Source organism: Pelodiscus sinensis, chromosome 26 (genome assembly GCF_049634645.1).
Source record: "Pelodiscus sinensis isolate JC-2024 chromosome 26, ASM4963464v1, whole genome shotgun sequence".
In the NCBI taxonomy this organism is placed as follows: domain Eukaryota; kingdom Metazoa; phylum Chordata; order Testudines; family Trionychidae; genus Pelodiscus; species Pelodiscus sinensis.
In genome coordinates this window covers 3,173,073-3,189,988 of record NC_134736.1, presented here as the reverse complement: position 1 = coordinate 3,189,988, position 16,916 = coordinate 3,173,073, and the positions used below count along the sequence as shown (strand labels likewise).

At 40.9% G+C, this 16,916-nt stretch overlaps 1 protein-coding gene across 3 annotated transcripts in view; it reads right to left on the bottom strand.

Moving 5' to 3' along the window:
- CADM1 (cell adhesion molecule 1) overlaps window positions 1-16,916 on the bottom strand; it is a 339,720-nt gene that overhangs the window by 46,801 nt on the left and 276,003 nt on the right. For all 3 annotated transcript variants that reach the window (XM_075909409.1, XM_075909410.1, XM_075909411.1), the window contains exons 6-8: window positions 11,496-11,595; window positions 6,584-6,756; window positions 1,551-1,616 (exon numbers count right to left, since the gene is read on the bottom strand). In XM_075909409.1, the coding sequence (XP_075765524.1) occupies window positions 1,551-1,616; window positions 6,584-6,756; window positions 11,496-11,595 (339 nt within the window). The remainder of the gene's footprint in view (window positions 1-1,550; window positions 1,617-6,583; window positions 6,757-11,495; window positions 11,596-16,916) is intronic.

Below are 16,916 nucleotides of genomic sequence, written 5' to 3'. Positions count from 1 at the left end.
AGCTAGCTCAGTAGAGTACCCCTCTATACAGAGTCTAAAAATTACATGCTCACAATACTTACTTCATTTCCAAGGTAAAAAGATGAGAACATTATTAGTGTTACAAAGCACCATGTGAATATAATGTAACAGGGTCAAAGCAGCGTGGATCCTGTAAGGGTAAGTTAGCCCCTGTGAGCATTTAAAGTTCTTTGAAAACAGTGTATAACAGTCTTTCCCTTAGACTGAGAGACATTTGAGAAAAACATGCCCCACAAAAGGTTCCAAAAGAAACTTTCAAACAATGAGGTGAGAGGTTCAGATACACTATGGAATAAAAAGTTGTGAAAAAGACAAGAACTGAAATAAATGGCCAGCTTGCAATGTGGGAAAAGTTAATACCAGCATGTTCTGAAGTTCATTGGTATTTATTAACAACCTGGAAGGAGAAAGACAGTGACATGGAAAATCTGAATAATACAATGGCAGATGAAACACACTGTGGCCAAGAGCATGTTAAGGCACATCGGAAGGAAGGTTTTAAATTACTTGTCCACACCTGTGAGTTCTGATTTAGCTGTAAAATCACCGGGGAGTGGGTGTAAGAACAGCAGGGAGCTAAAGGTGACTAAGTGAAGGCACAGTGGTAGTCAAAGATAAATATATTACGCTGCAATTGATGGTACTTTCTCAACTTTCTCAACTCCAGTATTGTGGTCAGTTTGTCACCTCTTGCTCAAGAGAAAAAAAAAAAGGAGCTGAAATTAAAAAAAAAATCAGAAAATGGCAATGAAAATGAGCAGAGGCATAGTTGAGCAGGAGTAATCAGAAATGCCTCCCTTATGAGGAGTGCTTGGGAAGACAGATCTAGTTACTGTGGAGGGGTATGCAAGGGGATATGATGGATACATGTAAAATAATGAGTGGCGTAGTAAGGTAAGTTGGGGTTTCCTATTTACCTTGTCCCAAAATACAGGAAAACAGGAATTCAAAATTAAAATGGAACTTAAATAGGTGAAAAGATTTTTTTTTAATTATTAGATGCAAAATTGCCTGGAGGGGGGCTCATATAGGAGAGCTAGTTGATGGTATTACTGTTGCAGGATATTGAGGTAGCTAACTTATTAAATTCAGAAATAGTTGCAACATCTACAAATACTAATAGCATTTGTACTTATACTGGTTGGATAAAGTTACAAACAATAAAATTCATGCTAGTGGGCAGAAATTGCTCAGTAATTGATATTAACTGGGGTGAGCAAGGTATTTAAGATCTGCTCACCATATAGATGTGCTACAGGGGTGTTTATACCTTCTTTTGAAATAGCTGATATTAGTCACCAGTCCTGGATTAAATGGACTGTTAGTCATGTCCGTTCCCCTGTTCCAAGAACATCTGCAGTAAGACTGTCCACCTCCCTGAGCCTTTGGATTATAACACACCAGGACAAGAATTGTATGTTAAGAAAAATAAATTAATTTGTCATTTCCCCACCCCCCCCCCAGGCTTCAAATTCTGTTTATAGACATAAAAGACAAAACACATTCCAATGGTTATGAAGGTACCATACCTGTGATGGTGGTAGGGGTGGTGGTGGTGGTGGTTGTTGTGGGAGGAGGGATAGTTGTGGGGGGATCTGGATAAAAAATAAAAAGGAAAATAAAAAGGCAAATTAAGAAAAACAAGCAGAACACAACAATGATCAACAATGATAAGAGAGAAGTAAGGACACTGAGAAGCAGCATGACTGTTTGAGGTCTTTATTATTCCCCTAAAACCAGGGGAAAAAACTTCCCACTGGCTTTAAAGACAGAGCCAGACCCCAGCTGCTGTAAAGAGGCATAGCCACATTGACTACAATGGAACTACACCCAAGACTTATGTCAGTAGAAGGGATCTGGCCTCCAATTTCTCTCTTGGTCTGTCTTTTACAAATAAACATACAAACAAGTAAATAAATAAATAAATAAAATAAATAAATAAATAAAAAACAACAACAACAAAACCAAAACCTAGCACAAATTAGTCATTGATGGGAGGGAGAGAGAGAGAGAGAGAGAGAGAGAGAGAGAGAGAGAGATGGAATGGGAGTGCTATAAGAAAAATGAACCACAAACGTCCTGCGACAAGAAGGACAATTTACTATGTACAAAGAAAGACAATGGTGCTTTGTCACTTTTCTACATTTACATTTGAAAATTCAGGTAGGGAAGGGGGAATTCCTGCTGCGCTTAACAGACTAAATATCCACAGCAGATGAGTCTCTCTCATTCTCTTTTTCCAGAACTGTTAACTTCATTATTCTTCCTCCATCAATACATCTCCGCAGGATGTAAAGCTACTTCTAAGCGAGTAATAAATACAAAGAAATGAGAATGTCACTATTAAATATCAAGTTCAAAGCATGCACGATTTTATTGAGACTTTTTAAAAAATAAATCAATATCTCTGTGACTGATAAATATCAATATTTTAATGCAGCCCTAGCTTTTGTTAATATCACATCCTGGATGAGAAAATCAGAAAAACCAAAGATTTTTTTTCTTCGTTCACAAGAATTTATAGAAGACACTTGACCTGTTAAAGCCATCTAAATGTGCTAGGATATACAGCATAAAATATTTATGCCACATAGAGTGCCATATCTTCACAAAAGTTATTTGGGAAGGAGGAAAGATGAGAAAAGATGAGAAAGAAAAAAAAAAGGATATGTATATCAATGCCCCCAAAAATGATCAAACTGAATGTGTTAAGTAGTCAGCAAGACTTTGAACTAAGGAATCATTCTGCAATAATAGAGCATGAAACGGTTCATAGGCTTTTGATTTTAAATTTTATCTAAAGCATGTCAACTTTTCATCACTGACACATCTGCTACTCTTTTATCTCCAAGTGAGCTCTCAAATTCCCTAATTAATACATCCAAGCCTTAATTATATGCTACACCTTTATTGTGTTCAGTACCACTTCCTGAAAGCTAAGAAACATTACCTTGGAGTAAGCTTCATTGTGAAGTCTGCTAAAGGAAAATGATCATTCATGAAGAACGTCTTTAAACATTTTGTCCTTCTCTTGCAGCTGCAGTATCTGGGTTCATATCTTTATTAGACAGCTTCTTCACCATCCACGTAATATGGGAAAGGCTGACAAGGTACTACACTGATGTTGCTTTATTACCAGTGGAGACAGAGTAAAGCAGGAGAAGAAAATCATCAACCTTTGTCACTGAGGACGAGAACCAACTGAATTTTGTTTCACTGTCTCCTCCGGGGGAAACTGCTACTGACAGTTTTGTCCCTACTGATTGGGAGAGACGACTGTCTAGTCTCATGCGCTAATCACAGTAGAGATTCCGGGAAATGTGTCCGGTCATGCACCCTGTGAAATCAATTTTTAGGCAACAACATTTTCAGTTTGTATTATCTTGTATGTGATTCAACGTCTTTGTAACAAGTCAGCAGAAAGGGGTGGCAAGGACAACTCAGCAGCTATCACTTTGCAGGTTCTTACTGCCGGAAGACTCTTTGACGTAATGCTATTTAAACATGCATGGATATTAACTTTATAAGGAGCTGAATCCTGACGAGGTGGAATAGAGCAGACATGTCAGATAGTCACAGCTCCAGTGTTTACACTCTATTGTGATTTTGATAGGCTTATCACCCTATTTTCATATTCTCACTCAAGGTCAATTTGGTGCTGGGGCAAAGTCCCAGGATTGACAGACCTGGAAAGAAAGTCCTACCTATCCATGGAACAGGCAGAGAGGCTAGCAGTACGGAAACCTTTGAATGCATTTTTGCACTAGGCTGGTAGATTCTATTCCCATAGGCCAGATGCAGAGAAAAGAGATCCAAGGTGGTGATGGCATATGAGGCATGAACGCTTTATGAAGAAGTGTGCTCCTTTGTCGATTCATTCCCACACAGGACACAGCACTGTATTTTTATTCTGTAATGCTGAGTTGGGTCAGAGTGCGCTCCAGTGCACTAAAGAAGGGAACCCTGAGCAATCCACTCCCATGAGATCAACTGCTCTGAATTTCTGGGCCGAATGGGTATAGCATCAAGGAACTTCCTTATACAATCTAGGCCAGGGCTTCTTAAACTGTGTTCCGCAGCACACCGGTGTGTTGCAAGGCAGTCAGAGGTGTGCCGCAGAGAACAAGTGAATTCAAAATGGCCGCTCTGAAAGGGGCAGGTGACTTTTCTTTTTTCCTCAACAAAAAAGTCTTGGTGTTCCTCATAAAAAAGTTATTTTTTGGTGTTCCTCAGTCTTAAAAAGTTTAAGGAACACTGATCTACGCTATCGAGCCCTACTGAAGCAATCCTGATTTTACAGAATCTCAACATGATGGGATATAGGCCAGTTACTTCACCACGGACCCCGACAGACCACACAAGCTACACAGCTGTCGTATGTCTGCACCATGTGCACAGGTTAAACATCCTGGGAAATTGGAATTCCTTTTAAAATAACTGAATTGCAGTCTTTTCCTGTGAATTTGATACATCACTGACAGCCCTGGCCCCTGAACATCTTCACACAGCAAAATCCACAATGGTGTGTGCAAACATGAGCTCTGAAAATGTCACTATTAGGCCCCATCTCACACTCAGAAGGGGGTTCAGTTCCTAGAGGAGACGGAATCCTTGGTCTGAAAAGGCCAGAGATTCCAGCTAGAGCCATTGATGGCTGTTCCCAAGATAAGCCCATTAGGAACTGGACTGAGACAAGTTAAGGTTTGTTTAAAATCCTTGTTTATGGGACAGGTAGTCTATGCAGCGATCCAAGGAATCCTGTACAGAGGAGAAACAATGAGAAGTCCTGTTGCATCAGATGCATCTGACGACATGGGTCTTTGCCACGAAAGCTTATGCTTCAATAAATCTGTTAATCTGTAAAGTGCCACGGGACCTCTCATCGTTTATGCAGATTCAGACTAACACGGCTACCCCTCTGATACTTATACAGAGGAGGTGCGATAGCACTGAAGAAATGAGCATGTTTTGCTTCACATGTTCCCATGTCGTTATTTAGTCTGGAGAGTTGATTCCTTCTAGGGCTGCAAGGTCATTTCACTATTGCCCTAATGGAGAAACTTCAGTATGAATGACCCTGCCATCCCCCCCATAGAGAAATTACTCTGAAATATCACTGTGGGATATTTCGATGCTGGGATCCATGGACTCAAACTGTTTCCTTTATATAATGGGAACCACTTCAAATCAGGGGGTGCTTCCATTATATACAGGAAACAGTTTGAGTTCATGGATCCCAGCATCGAAATTGTTCCAGCATCCCTGGTTGTGTCTCTTATTAAGTTAACGTTCATTTTAAAAGCGGAGGTCTTCATTTGCACTGTAGGGGAAAATACTGGATATGATCAGTATATACATTTCTAAAGGGGGTGGGGCTCCCTTTGGAAAGGACTAAAACATCATGAGTGTGAAGCAATATGTGGCCATACAAGTCAGATGTTAGACAATCAAACTGTCTCAGCACCAGAGACTTTAGCTGTACTGTTCTAAGCGGGGGTCACGTGGAGCACGTTTCAAACCAGAGCAGGCTTCCAAAATTATAAGCAATACAACCTGAATTGTAGTCATTCAAATGTCAGCACTTATCAATACTTGCGAGAACTCAAAGGGGATTTGTAGGGAGTCAGGCTTGATTACCATTGGCTCTCCTGCTGGACTTTCCGTCTATCCACACCACCTGCATGCACTACAGGTGCCAGGGTTTATATAGAGCAGGAAAAAAAACCATGCATCTTAAGTCTCCCTCAAGAACCAGCCTTACGCATGTAGCCCTAGGGAATTGTTCATAATTAGACTGAGGATCATTCTTCAAGTGTCTACTGAATCTTCATTATATGCCCGACCTCCATAACAAGAGCACAACAGGGATTAAAGTGATGGTGAAATAATGCAGAGGAACTGAAGAATTAGAGTAGATACTTAATAGCACTTTAAAAAAAAGGATGCTGAGGCATGTTTTAGTATCTGTTTGGCAGCCATGGATATGTTTAAGACATCTCATTCCTCCAGCTTATTTACTGGTTTGTAATTATCTGGATATGCTCACTGATTCTTCAGTAATTTAACTTGCTAAAAACAGAGTGGAGAGAAAAAAATATTCAGTACCACTGTTGCAGATATCGCACGAGAGATTAGATAAGACACCGTGGGGGAATAAACTAGGGAGTAGTCCTACAATATTCAGGGCTGTCAGAGAGGACGAGTCAAGCCCCCCACCTCCATCAGCACCTCCCGCACCCTCTTCAAATTCGGCCTTGACTTTTTGCTGTACCGCATCGTGCAATACATCCCACCTCCGCAGCAAGCTTCCAATGACAGCTCCGAGGAGTAGTCACTTACTAGACTTTGAATGTAAGAGGCTCTGCATCGGAGGCTAGCATCAGGGAAAAGAGGGAAGGAAATGCTTTCCCAGCACCTCCTAATATAATGAAAGGATGCATTGGATGTTATCAGACATTCCAGCATTAAGCAAAATGTTTACTTTTTCAAAAGCTTTTAGTTACTGGTATGTAGCAATTATGTGTAAATGAGTCTAGTAGAATGGCATTTTTTTCTCACGTACCGTATACAAACAGCATGTAATCCGCATATGATTTCCCCACCGAATTTGAAGCCTCACACCGGTATGTACCATTATCTGTTTTGTTTAGGTTACTAATGAGAAGGTTTGAACCCGACACTACAACGTGTTGAGGCATCTCATCATCTACTCTTAACCATTTCATGTCCGTAGGCCTAGGGAGGAGGGGGAGAAAGAAACAATTGCATTACCAATTCTGACAATCAAGTTGGTATTTTCACCGTTTCATCCACATTCAAATACGACATCACATGACAGACAAAAAAGACATGGTAAGGAAATGTGAAATTCCTGATGCTCCTGAATAAGATATACTATTTAGTGCATGCTCTTGTTATTGGTTTTTGAAACACTCACATCCCATATGTTGAAGCACTTACATTACTTACAATTTATCCTTTGCCAATTGGAAACAATTCCCTGGGAGATTACTATTCTTTGTCTTGATGTGTTGCTTCACACTAAACCAGGGAGAGAGACCTCACCAAAAGATAATTATCTCATTAATTAGTGGGGAAAATCCCACATACCCGAAAGCTTGAGGCCTACAGTCAATGGGTTATGCATGTATGCACAGTAGCCCTTTAAGCCTGAATTAAATTTCAACAGCATTTTATTATAAACCATGTTAATTTAATAAAACGGACACATTTTAGCAAGTTTAAACAGCTCTGAAAAAGGATACAGTTGACTCATTTGCAACATTTTTGTCTCCACTGTTTGTTAGTACCATTTTAGCAGCTGGAAATAACATTGCCTCTTTTCTCCCCACCCGTAATTACCCCCTTTTTTTCATTTGGCAGTCTGTTTTCTCATCTGTTGCTAATGGAACAACAATGAACGTAATAGTTACGCAGTTCAGGGAACAGGGAAGTTTCTATAGATCCAGTAGAGGGAACAACTGGTTTTGTAGGTCTCACAATGGCAGTAAGACTATCCACTGACTTTTCCATTAAATACATTATTTGGAATCAAGCAGAAATTTGGATCTATTCCTACTAGGAGAAAAATATGTTGTACCTCAGACAACTAGAGAATATGGCTCTTCTGAGTAAAAAAGCACCAGCCAAAACTTTCCATCAATTCTAACAATCTCAATGAGCAATGAAATTTCTATCAATCAATCACTATGGCTAATATATATTCAAGTCATAGCAGAGTACATTACAAACTTTAAGCTGCATCTAAGCACAAGAGCAATTGAGTTTGTCACCATGACTCAGTGAAGTAACTTAAAAATTAGTATTACAGGTGTCAGCTTTGCTGGCAGCGGCAAACGGCAATTGGAATTCCTGCTCGGCAGGTGAAATACTTGGTGGAATTGGTGGGAGAATATTTAACAACAAATTAACGTTACCCTTTTGACTGCATGCAACATCTAGGCAAAGCACCAGTAACCTACCAAGATAGAGATCCAAAAGGTAACACGTGCTCATACATTCAATCAGGTCAATATGATTAGAGAAATAATTAGTGTAGATGAAGTGCTCTTAATGGAACACAGAATAAATGTATTCACTACTCCTTTGCAATTACGTTAGAGTCTATAGTATCCCCCACCCCTCAAGTAAGGAATTCCCTTTATTTCAGTTTAGGTTTTAGATATAGCGCATGAGACATTTGAGATCCTTCTCTAAGTTGGCTTTGCCTTTTGGAGTAAAAGACGAGGTCCTAATTAGCCTACGATGTAATTAAAAAAAACCCAACCTTTTACTCCTGAGACAGACAGAAGAAAAGTTGGGATTTCTTTCCCAAGAGCTGAAGCAAAAGTTTTGGCAAGGAAGAGGTCACGGAGGAAATTTTGTTGCCTCCACGCAGCGGTATATCGTAAAGGGAGAAATATAGACTCATGCTTAGAATAAAAGGATTAACGAATTCTGAATAGAACTCTCAGCTACTGGGGGGACTTTGAGCTAATAGCTTAGTTTGGCTGTGCTTTATTCTCCCGCCTGTAAAATGGGTATATTATCATCTATCTCCCTCACACAGGTTTTGGAGGACTTAATGGTTTGGAAAGTACTTCAAGATCATCAGATAAAAGGCTAATTAGGAGAGTCAAGTCTTGTTTAAGCAACCAAAACTCTGGGATAAGATTTGTTAGCTGTCTCCTACTGGAGAGCTGGCAAAAGGGAGGCTATGCAGTTTTTGGGGGTCCCACAAAAGTTTGGGCTTTTCAAGGAGACCAAGTGATGGACTTTTGTAAAGAAAATAGGTACTGGGACTCGAGATTCCCTACCAGGTGATACGAACAGATGTGACAGAGGGGTTCTTGGGGCTGAGCAGCAGGAACTCCTGCCTTCTGACCTCCTGTCTGCCACTGTGTGGATTTGGGCAAGTGCTAACCATTGTGTGCTTCAGTTTCCTGATCTGTAACATGGAGGTAATTTCCTACCTAACCCACAGGCATCTATGGAACTTTGTTAAACATATAATCCTCTATATATAGACTAGGGGTATGTCTACGCTGCACGGCTGTTTTGAAATAACATGGGGTATGTCTACACTGCCACCCTAGTTCGAACTAGGGTGGCTACACACGGCACGGAGTAGGTAGTTCGAATTAGGCTTACTCCTCATGGAAAGCAAGTCCTACCTATCCATGGAACAGGACTGGTGGTTGTAAACAAACTTTATGGGGCTGTGGGAAACTTGGCCACACCCATGATAAGTGGACATCCGGCGAACTAAAATCCATATGCCCTTGTAGCCAAGAAGATTAATGGCATATTAGGTTGCATTAAGAGGAACATTGCCAGTCGATCCAGAGATGTGATTATTCCTCTTTACTCAGCTCTGGTGAGGCCACATCTGCAGTATTGTGTCCAGTTCTGGGCCCCCAATTACAGGAAGGACGTGGATGCACTGGAGAGGGTCCAGTGGAGGGCAACCAAAATGATTAGGGGCTGGAGCACATGACCTACGAGAAGCGGCTGAGGGATTTGGGTCTATTTAGTCTGCAGAAGAGAAGAGTGAGGGGGGATTTGAGAGCAGCCTTCAGCTGTCTGAAGGGAGGTTCCAAAGAGGATGGAGAAAGGCTGTTCTCAGAGTGATGGATGACAGGACAAGAAACGATGGTCTCAAGTTGTGGTGGGAGAGGTGCAGGTTGGATATTAGGAAAAACTATTTCCCTAGGAGGGTGGTGAAGCACTGGGATGGGTTCCCTAGGGAAGTAGCGGAGTCTCCATCCCTAGAGGTGTTTAAGTCTCGGCTTGACAAAGCTCTGGCTGGGTTGATTTAATTGGGATTGGTCCTGCCTTGGGCAGGGGGCTGGACTTGATGGCTTTCTAAGGTCTCTTCCAGCTCTACGGTTCTAGGATTCTACAAACGCTGGACAACGGATGTTGCCAGACCAGAGAGTGCCGAATTAGAGAGATTCAACCTATATTAAATTAGGAGAAGCTGCAATTAACGAGGAAGACTGAAATATACAAAGGAGCCTAAAGAGATCAGAAATCATAAAAAGGAGATTCGCCTGGGAATATGCAGATTAATATCTAGGGGAAAGATTCAAACACAAACACTGACGGGGTGGGGGGAGGGAAGAGGAGATTGAGAAGGGATAAAATGTTAGACCCGAATGTAGAATGAAAGATGGCAGAAGGAAATTTCTGAGCTGCACACATTTCACATCATCGCCCATGGAGAAAGAGCTCCCAATCTACAGTGCTCTAAATGCATCTACACCCAGAATAATCTCTTCCATTCCAGACACATCACCCAAAAACAGCAAGGAGTTCAGAGAAACGTAACAAAGATGAGGAACATAACCCTACAGCTACACTGTGAGCCAGGGAGATGCAGCTCCCCAGCTGGAATGCACATACATGGGGTAGTTCCATTTGACCTGGAATCAATATAAATAGTAGCTTTCCCATGGGCAGTGGTGACCTGGGTACCCACCAGTTCCTGGAGTGTTCTTCCAGAAACTGCCCACGTTATGGCCACTACGCTATTTATACTCGTTAGTTCTCATTGAGCTATTAGAAGAACGTATATGCATTCAGACACATCACACCCCTTGCTTGTAGCTTAAGAAGCTGGGCTCATAAAGGAAAAGAAAAGGCTAGGGTTAAGACAGAACATATTAATCTACTAGGGCGTGTAAACCCAAAATGGAAGAGGAATTATTTAAGGAGGCAACAAGGGTTTAACTAGAACTAATGGCATGAAAAAAGGGGGAATTTACACTTTGCACTCTGGAGATTTTGTCCCCTCTGGGATACACTGTATAATAGCATCACAAGGGGGAGAAAATTTGCACTGCATGAACTCTGAAAATTACACAACTACAACCCCCCCCCCCCAACGCAGAACAAATCATACACAGAGAGGGAGCAACTATCTAACCTTACCGTTCCACTCCACCTCTAATGTGCCATAATGTCTGTCCCTCATGCCATAATTTCTCAGTCATACTTGCACCTCTGTAGGACTCAGTAAGTAGTCAATGGCCTGGATTTTGCAGATTCATTACAAACCAACTGCCTTCTAAGCCATTCCCTGAAGGAAGGGATGTGCTGTCATGTGGTTTCTCTTTATGCTAGAGAGATCTTGCTGCCAGGGATTCCACAAAGCACAGAGTTGCTTCTTATGTGCCCATTTGTGAAAAAGCTCTACTTTTCGAGCTTTGAAAGGAGACGCTTCTCACCTATCACTTATATCAAAATGGATATGGGTTAAAATCAAGGTCTTAATATTTTAGCTGATGTCCAGATTCAGAGAACATGCCCCTTCAGCAACTCACTGTTTCGGCGGCTCAGCTATTTTCTCTGCGGCACATCTCATATTAACTTCTGCCAGTAAGGATAGGCTGAGATTGTGCAAACCGCTCGTCTATAGCATGACATAATTGGCACCAGGTGATCCGTTCAAGCCGCTGAATTCCTGAACTTACTGTGGCTTTCCAAGGGCTGTACATGTCAGTTCGAGTGGCTCCCCTTCTCTCGTTAGGCCTTGCAGTGGGTAATTCTGTAAAACCCGCACTTGGGGCTTATCTGCATGACAAAAAAACAACAACAAAAACCATTTGACAAATGATCTCATTGAACAGAATCAGATGTGTGCTGGGCATCGGTACCCCTAGCCTTGCCATTTCCATATCATTGATCTAATCAGAAAATAGATTCAGTATTTTCTCAAATTAAATTGACTAATCATGCCAAAGTGGGAGACACAGATACGAGCGTAACACGCTAAAGTGCAGCACCACCATTTCTTGAGAAATACATTTTGTTACATTGAAGTTTATCTCTGAGCTCACTCAAGCTAAAGGGAACTCATTTGCCTTCATGCTGAGGTGAAACCAGAGATATTTGTGGTGCTCAGAATTGATACATTTTATCATGTGTCATATATTACCGTCTGACATTACTTTGTGCTGCTGCATATTAATATTTTTGGCTCTATTGTAGGGCATTTGTGCAAGAGACAGAAAAATCTAACTGCTCCTGCTTTTGCTTCAGCAACGCACAGTTCTTGCTAGTCCAAATGAAGGTTGTGTCAATCTCAAAAACACACACAGAGGATTAAAGCGTTTATGCCAAAGGACGAAGCTCAGAAATCCTTCAGAAAGGCCTAGTAGAAAAAAAAAGTACGTCACAGTCCACAATTAATAAGAAATTCATTGCCTTCAACAACTGAAACAGATTAAAAATGCAATCTCAACTGTAGCTAAAATGTTATGAACGCAAAAATCAATTCAATACCACAAATGCCATTAAGTCCCATACTTTTTTTTTTTTTTAAAGTTACTCAACTGTAAAAAACACGGGAAGGCAACAACTTCGTATGCATAAAGGTTGAAACTATTCAAACATTTTTATTATCTTTGAGAAAGTCTATTGCCAATACTCTTAGCCTGTTGCCTTTTATTAGCAGCATTTAACTCATTAACATGTTTCCTATAGAATAATGGACATTAAAAAAAAGCCAAGGCTGGGTTTTACAATTTAAACCCTCCTAATTTTCAACAATGGAATAAAATACACTAGTAAATCCTCTCCCAAGATAGCTACACAATAAATGTGCTTTTTTAAATAAACAAATCCCCATTTCATAGGGTCTTGTGACTATGAAACAAGACAACTAGCGGTTTTAAAAATAGCATCATTGCGCTGGTTTACCACTCACAGTAAACCAGCAAATGTTTGCAACATTTTAGAAAAGCAAAATGATTGTATCCTGGTTAATATAAAACATTAAGCACTTGAAATCACCAGCTGATCTTCAAGTAATGTGATTTAATTTGTGGGAGGTATAAAGTAAATCTGTAAGAGTAATTGGTACCTATATTCCAGATAATGATCTCAGCTGGGATGGTCATTCTTGGAAAGGCTGGACAAAATCATGATGTGGCTCTGAACTACCAACTAGATGGATAATGCTATGTAATGCTTGGGCTCGCCTTTCCTATTTTGGACACCAAGGGTACGTTTAGACTGCAGGCTTTTGTCGACAGATACGGCCAACAAAGCTTGTCGACAAAGAGCGTCTAGACGACATCCAGTTCTGTCGACAAAGCCAGCTGCTTTGTCGACATGACAGTGTAGACGCAAAGGACAGTGTAGATGCAATAACGCTTTCTGTCGACAGAACTCTGTCGACAAAAGGCGTTGTTCCCCGTAGAATGAGGTTTACCACCGTTGACAAAACTGCCGTGTTCTGTCGACAGAACTCGGTGGGAGTGTAGACGCAGGTATAGTTTTGTTGACAAAAGTCCACTTTTGTCAACAAAACCCTGTCGTCTAGACACACCCCAAATATTAATATTAACTACTATCATATTTATCCAGTGTTGCTCAGGTCCATCATTCAGGAATTCCATCCAGTGTATTCTGTTTCTTCATCCCTATAAACTCATATAATTTGCTATGTTTCAACAACAACAAAAAAAGGCTATAGTCAATTTGATTTCTGATAACATTTTCTTCTAGTTTCAAGCCTTAAGCATTGATGTAACTGTTCCAAAACAGAACACTCCTCCAAATTTCTCTATTTTATCTCTTTTCTGTAAGGTTTATTGAGAAGGAGTCCTATTCCAGACTTATCTATTTCTCTGGCTCATCTTGGTTCAGTCTCTTTCAATATTCGCTCAGTTATGACTGTTTTGAGCACTGCACTTGATTTGGCGATTCTGTCTCTTTTCTGTGTGGTTTTCTGAGATACAATCCTATTCTAGGCACATCCTATTTTCCTGGCACAACCAAGCTCTGACCTTGCAGTCAGTTAGGATACGAAGAAATTGTATTTTGAATTTGATGGTTCTAGCTCTTTATATTTCACAGGAGTTCTTGGACAGACAGATAAACTCTATAAAATATATAATAGATTGAGTAATTGGCAAGGATTCTCACTATGTAGAAAGGCAAAAGTAACTCACAAAATGAAAAGTCAAGTTTCATAGTGATATATACAGACACTATAAAGCAAAGATAGAGAAAAGAACTGGACTACCATATTTCGACTTTCCCTTCCATGCCTAGATATGACGCATGAATGATACCTAAGATCACTTACTGTTTGAAGAGCAGCAAAAAACTGCAAGTAAATCATATTTTCTTCCCTGTCCATCTAATGTCTTATGCTGTACTTAGGATTATCTGCTCCCCAGTCAGAGATTTTCTTCTATTTGCCTAGCAGATGCATCAACCAGGACGCCTCATATGAGGCGGGGGTATAAATTCCAAGTACAATTCATGGACACTGTGATTTGTGTATAAGCATGAAAGATTCTTTCTTAGCATCCTGTGTTGAGAAGCAACACACAGAATCTATTTCACCTTGTCTCTTCTGCTGCAACAATTCTGGTTTCCTCAGATAATTTTTATCATTTCTAATCAGCTATTGTCAATTATTTATACAAACCAGTGGGAACCAATGGAAGAGTTGCTGCACCTAGAATCAAATATAAACTATCAAATAATCTCTCTCAAATTATCTGAAATAATTCTCAGTTTCAGCGCTCTATCTCCATACTCTTCATATTTTACAAACTAAAACAAAGCAAACTTCAACTTGTACACCATATCGCGTATTCCTAGAGGTACCATGTTACAAAGCCCTCCCCACCACCCAAAGAGCTGATCTTCTAGACTTTAGCAACACAATACACCAGTATTCATAAAGACAAGAACACTTCAAGTAAAAACACCATTGTGCAATTTTCCACTAACCAGGATTTCCCAGTGTACTGATAAATACAGAAAACACTTATGAAGATGTGCTCCAAAATTATGAAGGCTCAGAAGTTGATTGGGGATTCAGGAGGAGTAACATTTTAATTACCTTTATAATGCATTTTAACCCAGCCTTACAAAACTTCACGGCCTGGGGTAAGAATTATTTGGGGATGGAGGAGGGCAGAGCATTTGAATAAAATGTCTTTGGGGTTGTCTCCGCTATCAGTTGCCATGGCCCAAAGATGGTAAGTATTTAAACTAAACTCTTCAAGCTGTGGACTGTGTATACACACACAGGGGCGGATGAGAATGCCGCGGGGCCCCGGGCAACGAAATTTCGCAGGGCCCCTCCTTTGACACGGCGCATGCACGGGGCCTCGGGAAGCGCGGGGCCCAGGGCAGCCGCCCCATTCGCCCTGCCCTAAATCCGCCGCTGTACACACAGTAGGATTCTGATCTCCACTGGGTATTCCTAGATGATACTGTAACATAATCTTAATAAATACCTGTATTATTCATTATCTATTATTCCTTATTTGTCATTTATTATTGTTGTCATAACAAATCTTTACAGTGAAATTTTTAAGATGCGTTTAAGGTCTCCAATAACTTTGTGCCAGCTATTAAACATTGCATTTAAACATGCCAAGTAGATCTCTGTGTGGATGCAAAATATGTATCTGCATCCAACCTGCAGAAACGGTCCATGGAAATCAATCACATATCTGCACATTTGCAGGGCTCTAATGCCAAGTTCCCAGAATTAGGTCATTAATGAGGCCTGCAGTAGTACATTCTGGGACAGTTACTGTACGCTTCAGATAGCAATATAAAGCATAAGGCCAGCACCAGATGGACATTTACTGCCTACGTACAACAAAACTGCCCTGAAATGTACTTCTTGGACCTTCTTTATATCATTATACAGTGGGATTCCCACATAAAAATAAAGATGAGTAGCTAGAGCTACACACCTACACCACAATAGTACGCTACTGGTAGCCAGTTATGTCTAGTCATCTAAAACAGATTCCTAGTACACCTGACTTTCTATTGTCTTTAAAAAACTGCCAAGAAATTTAATACAGCATCATTATTCTAGTGAATTCATTCAAAGGCTAGGTACTAACTAAGCAACCTTGCTTATTACTTGCTTTTTTACTAATTAACCGACCAACCTTGCTACAAACTATTCTGGATTCGATGAGATTTCTTCAAGAACACATGGAGTGGGCCTCTAAGAACACAAAAAGTCATCCTAAAAGAGGTGGGCATGAGATGCATTCTTTCCCCCCGCTAGTAGATGAGTTTATCCGAGCCTGACCATGCAATGTTTCATTGTCTTCAAGTCAACTGATGAAACAAAGTGCTCTCTGTCTAATAACCTATATTTTAATTTCATAAGCAAATGGGAAAGTTAAACAATCCTTGAGCTCAACTGCCACCATGAATATTAAAACAGACACTCTCAGTAACCCGGTCTTCCTGGCCCGTGTGTCTCTTTTGGTAGAATTCTGCCTCTGTTTCAGGGGCAGCACATTCCTCCTCCTGTTTATCACTAAGAAGACCCCCTTGGTAGCGGTCATTGTCAATAACTCTTCGTGCCTGGGCCAGTTGGCAGTGTTCTCTGAATAGGCTGCCTGTCTACCCAAGAGCCGAAAAGCATAGTCTACAATGCCCATGATGCTGACACTCTACTTCTTACCTCTTTACGGAGAGCTGTGCTGCCTCCTAGGGGCGTGGATACAGTTTGTATGGTACAGGTGTGGAGATCCACTCAACCAAACTCTGCACCCTGTGTATAATGGAAACCACTTCAAGCCAGAGGGCGCAGCCGCCCCTCCCTCAGAACTCCTAGTTCCAGCATCTTTGCCTGCCTCCATAATAATAACTGTTGCAGAAAATGACTCTGTTCTTCCTCCTTCCAAAAAGCACATGTAACCAGCACCCAGCGGATTTGAACCTGGGACCTCTGGAGCTTAGTGTAGGAGCCTCTAACCCCTGAGCTAAAAGCCAGCTGGCTCACTGCCTGTGCTATAGAAGTCTCTTGGTCTTATCAGCTGCTATGGTCTAGGTGCCACTGCATGGGACAGTGAACCACACTAGGGCTACATCTTTACTGTAACCTTCCTGCAGAA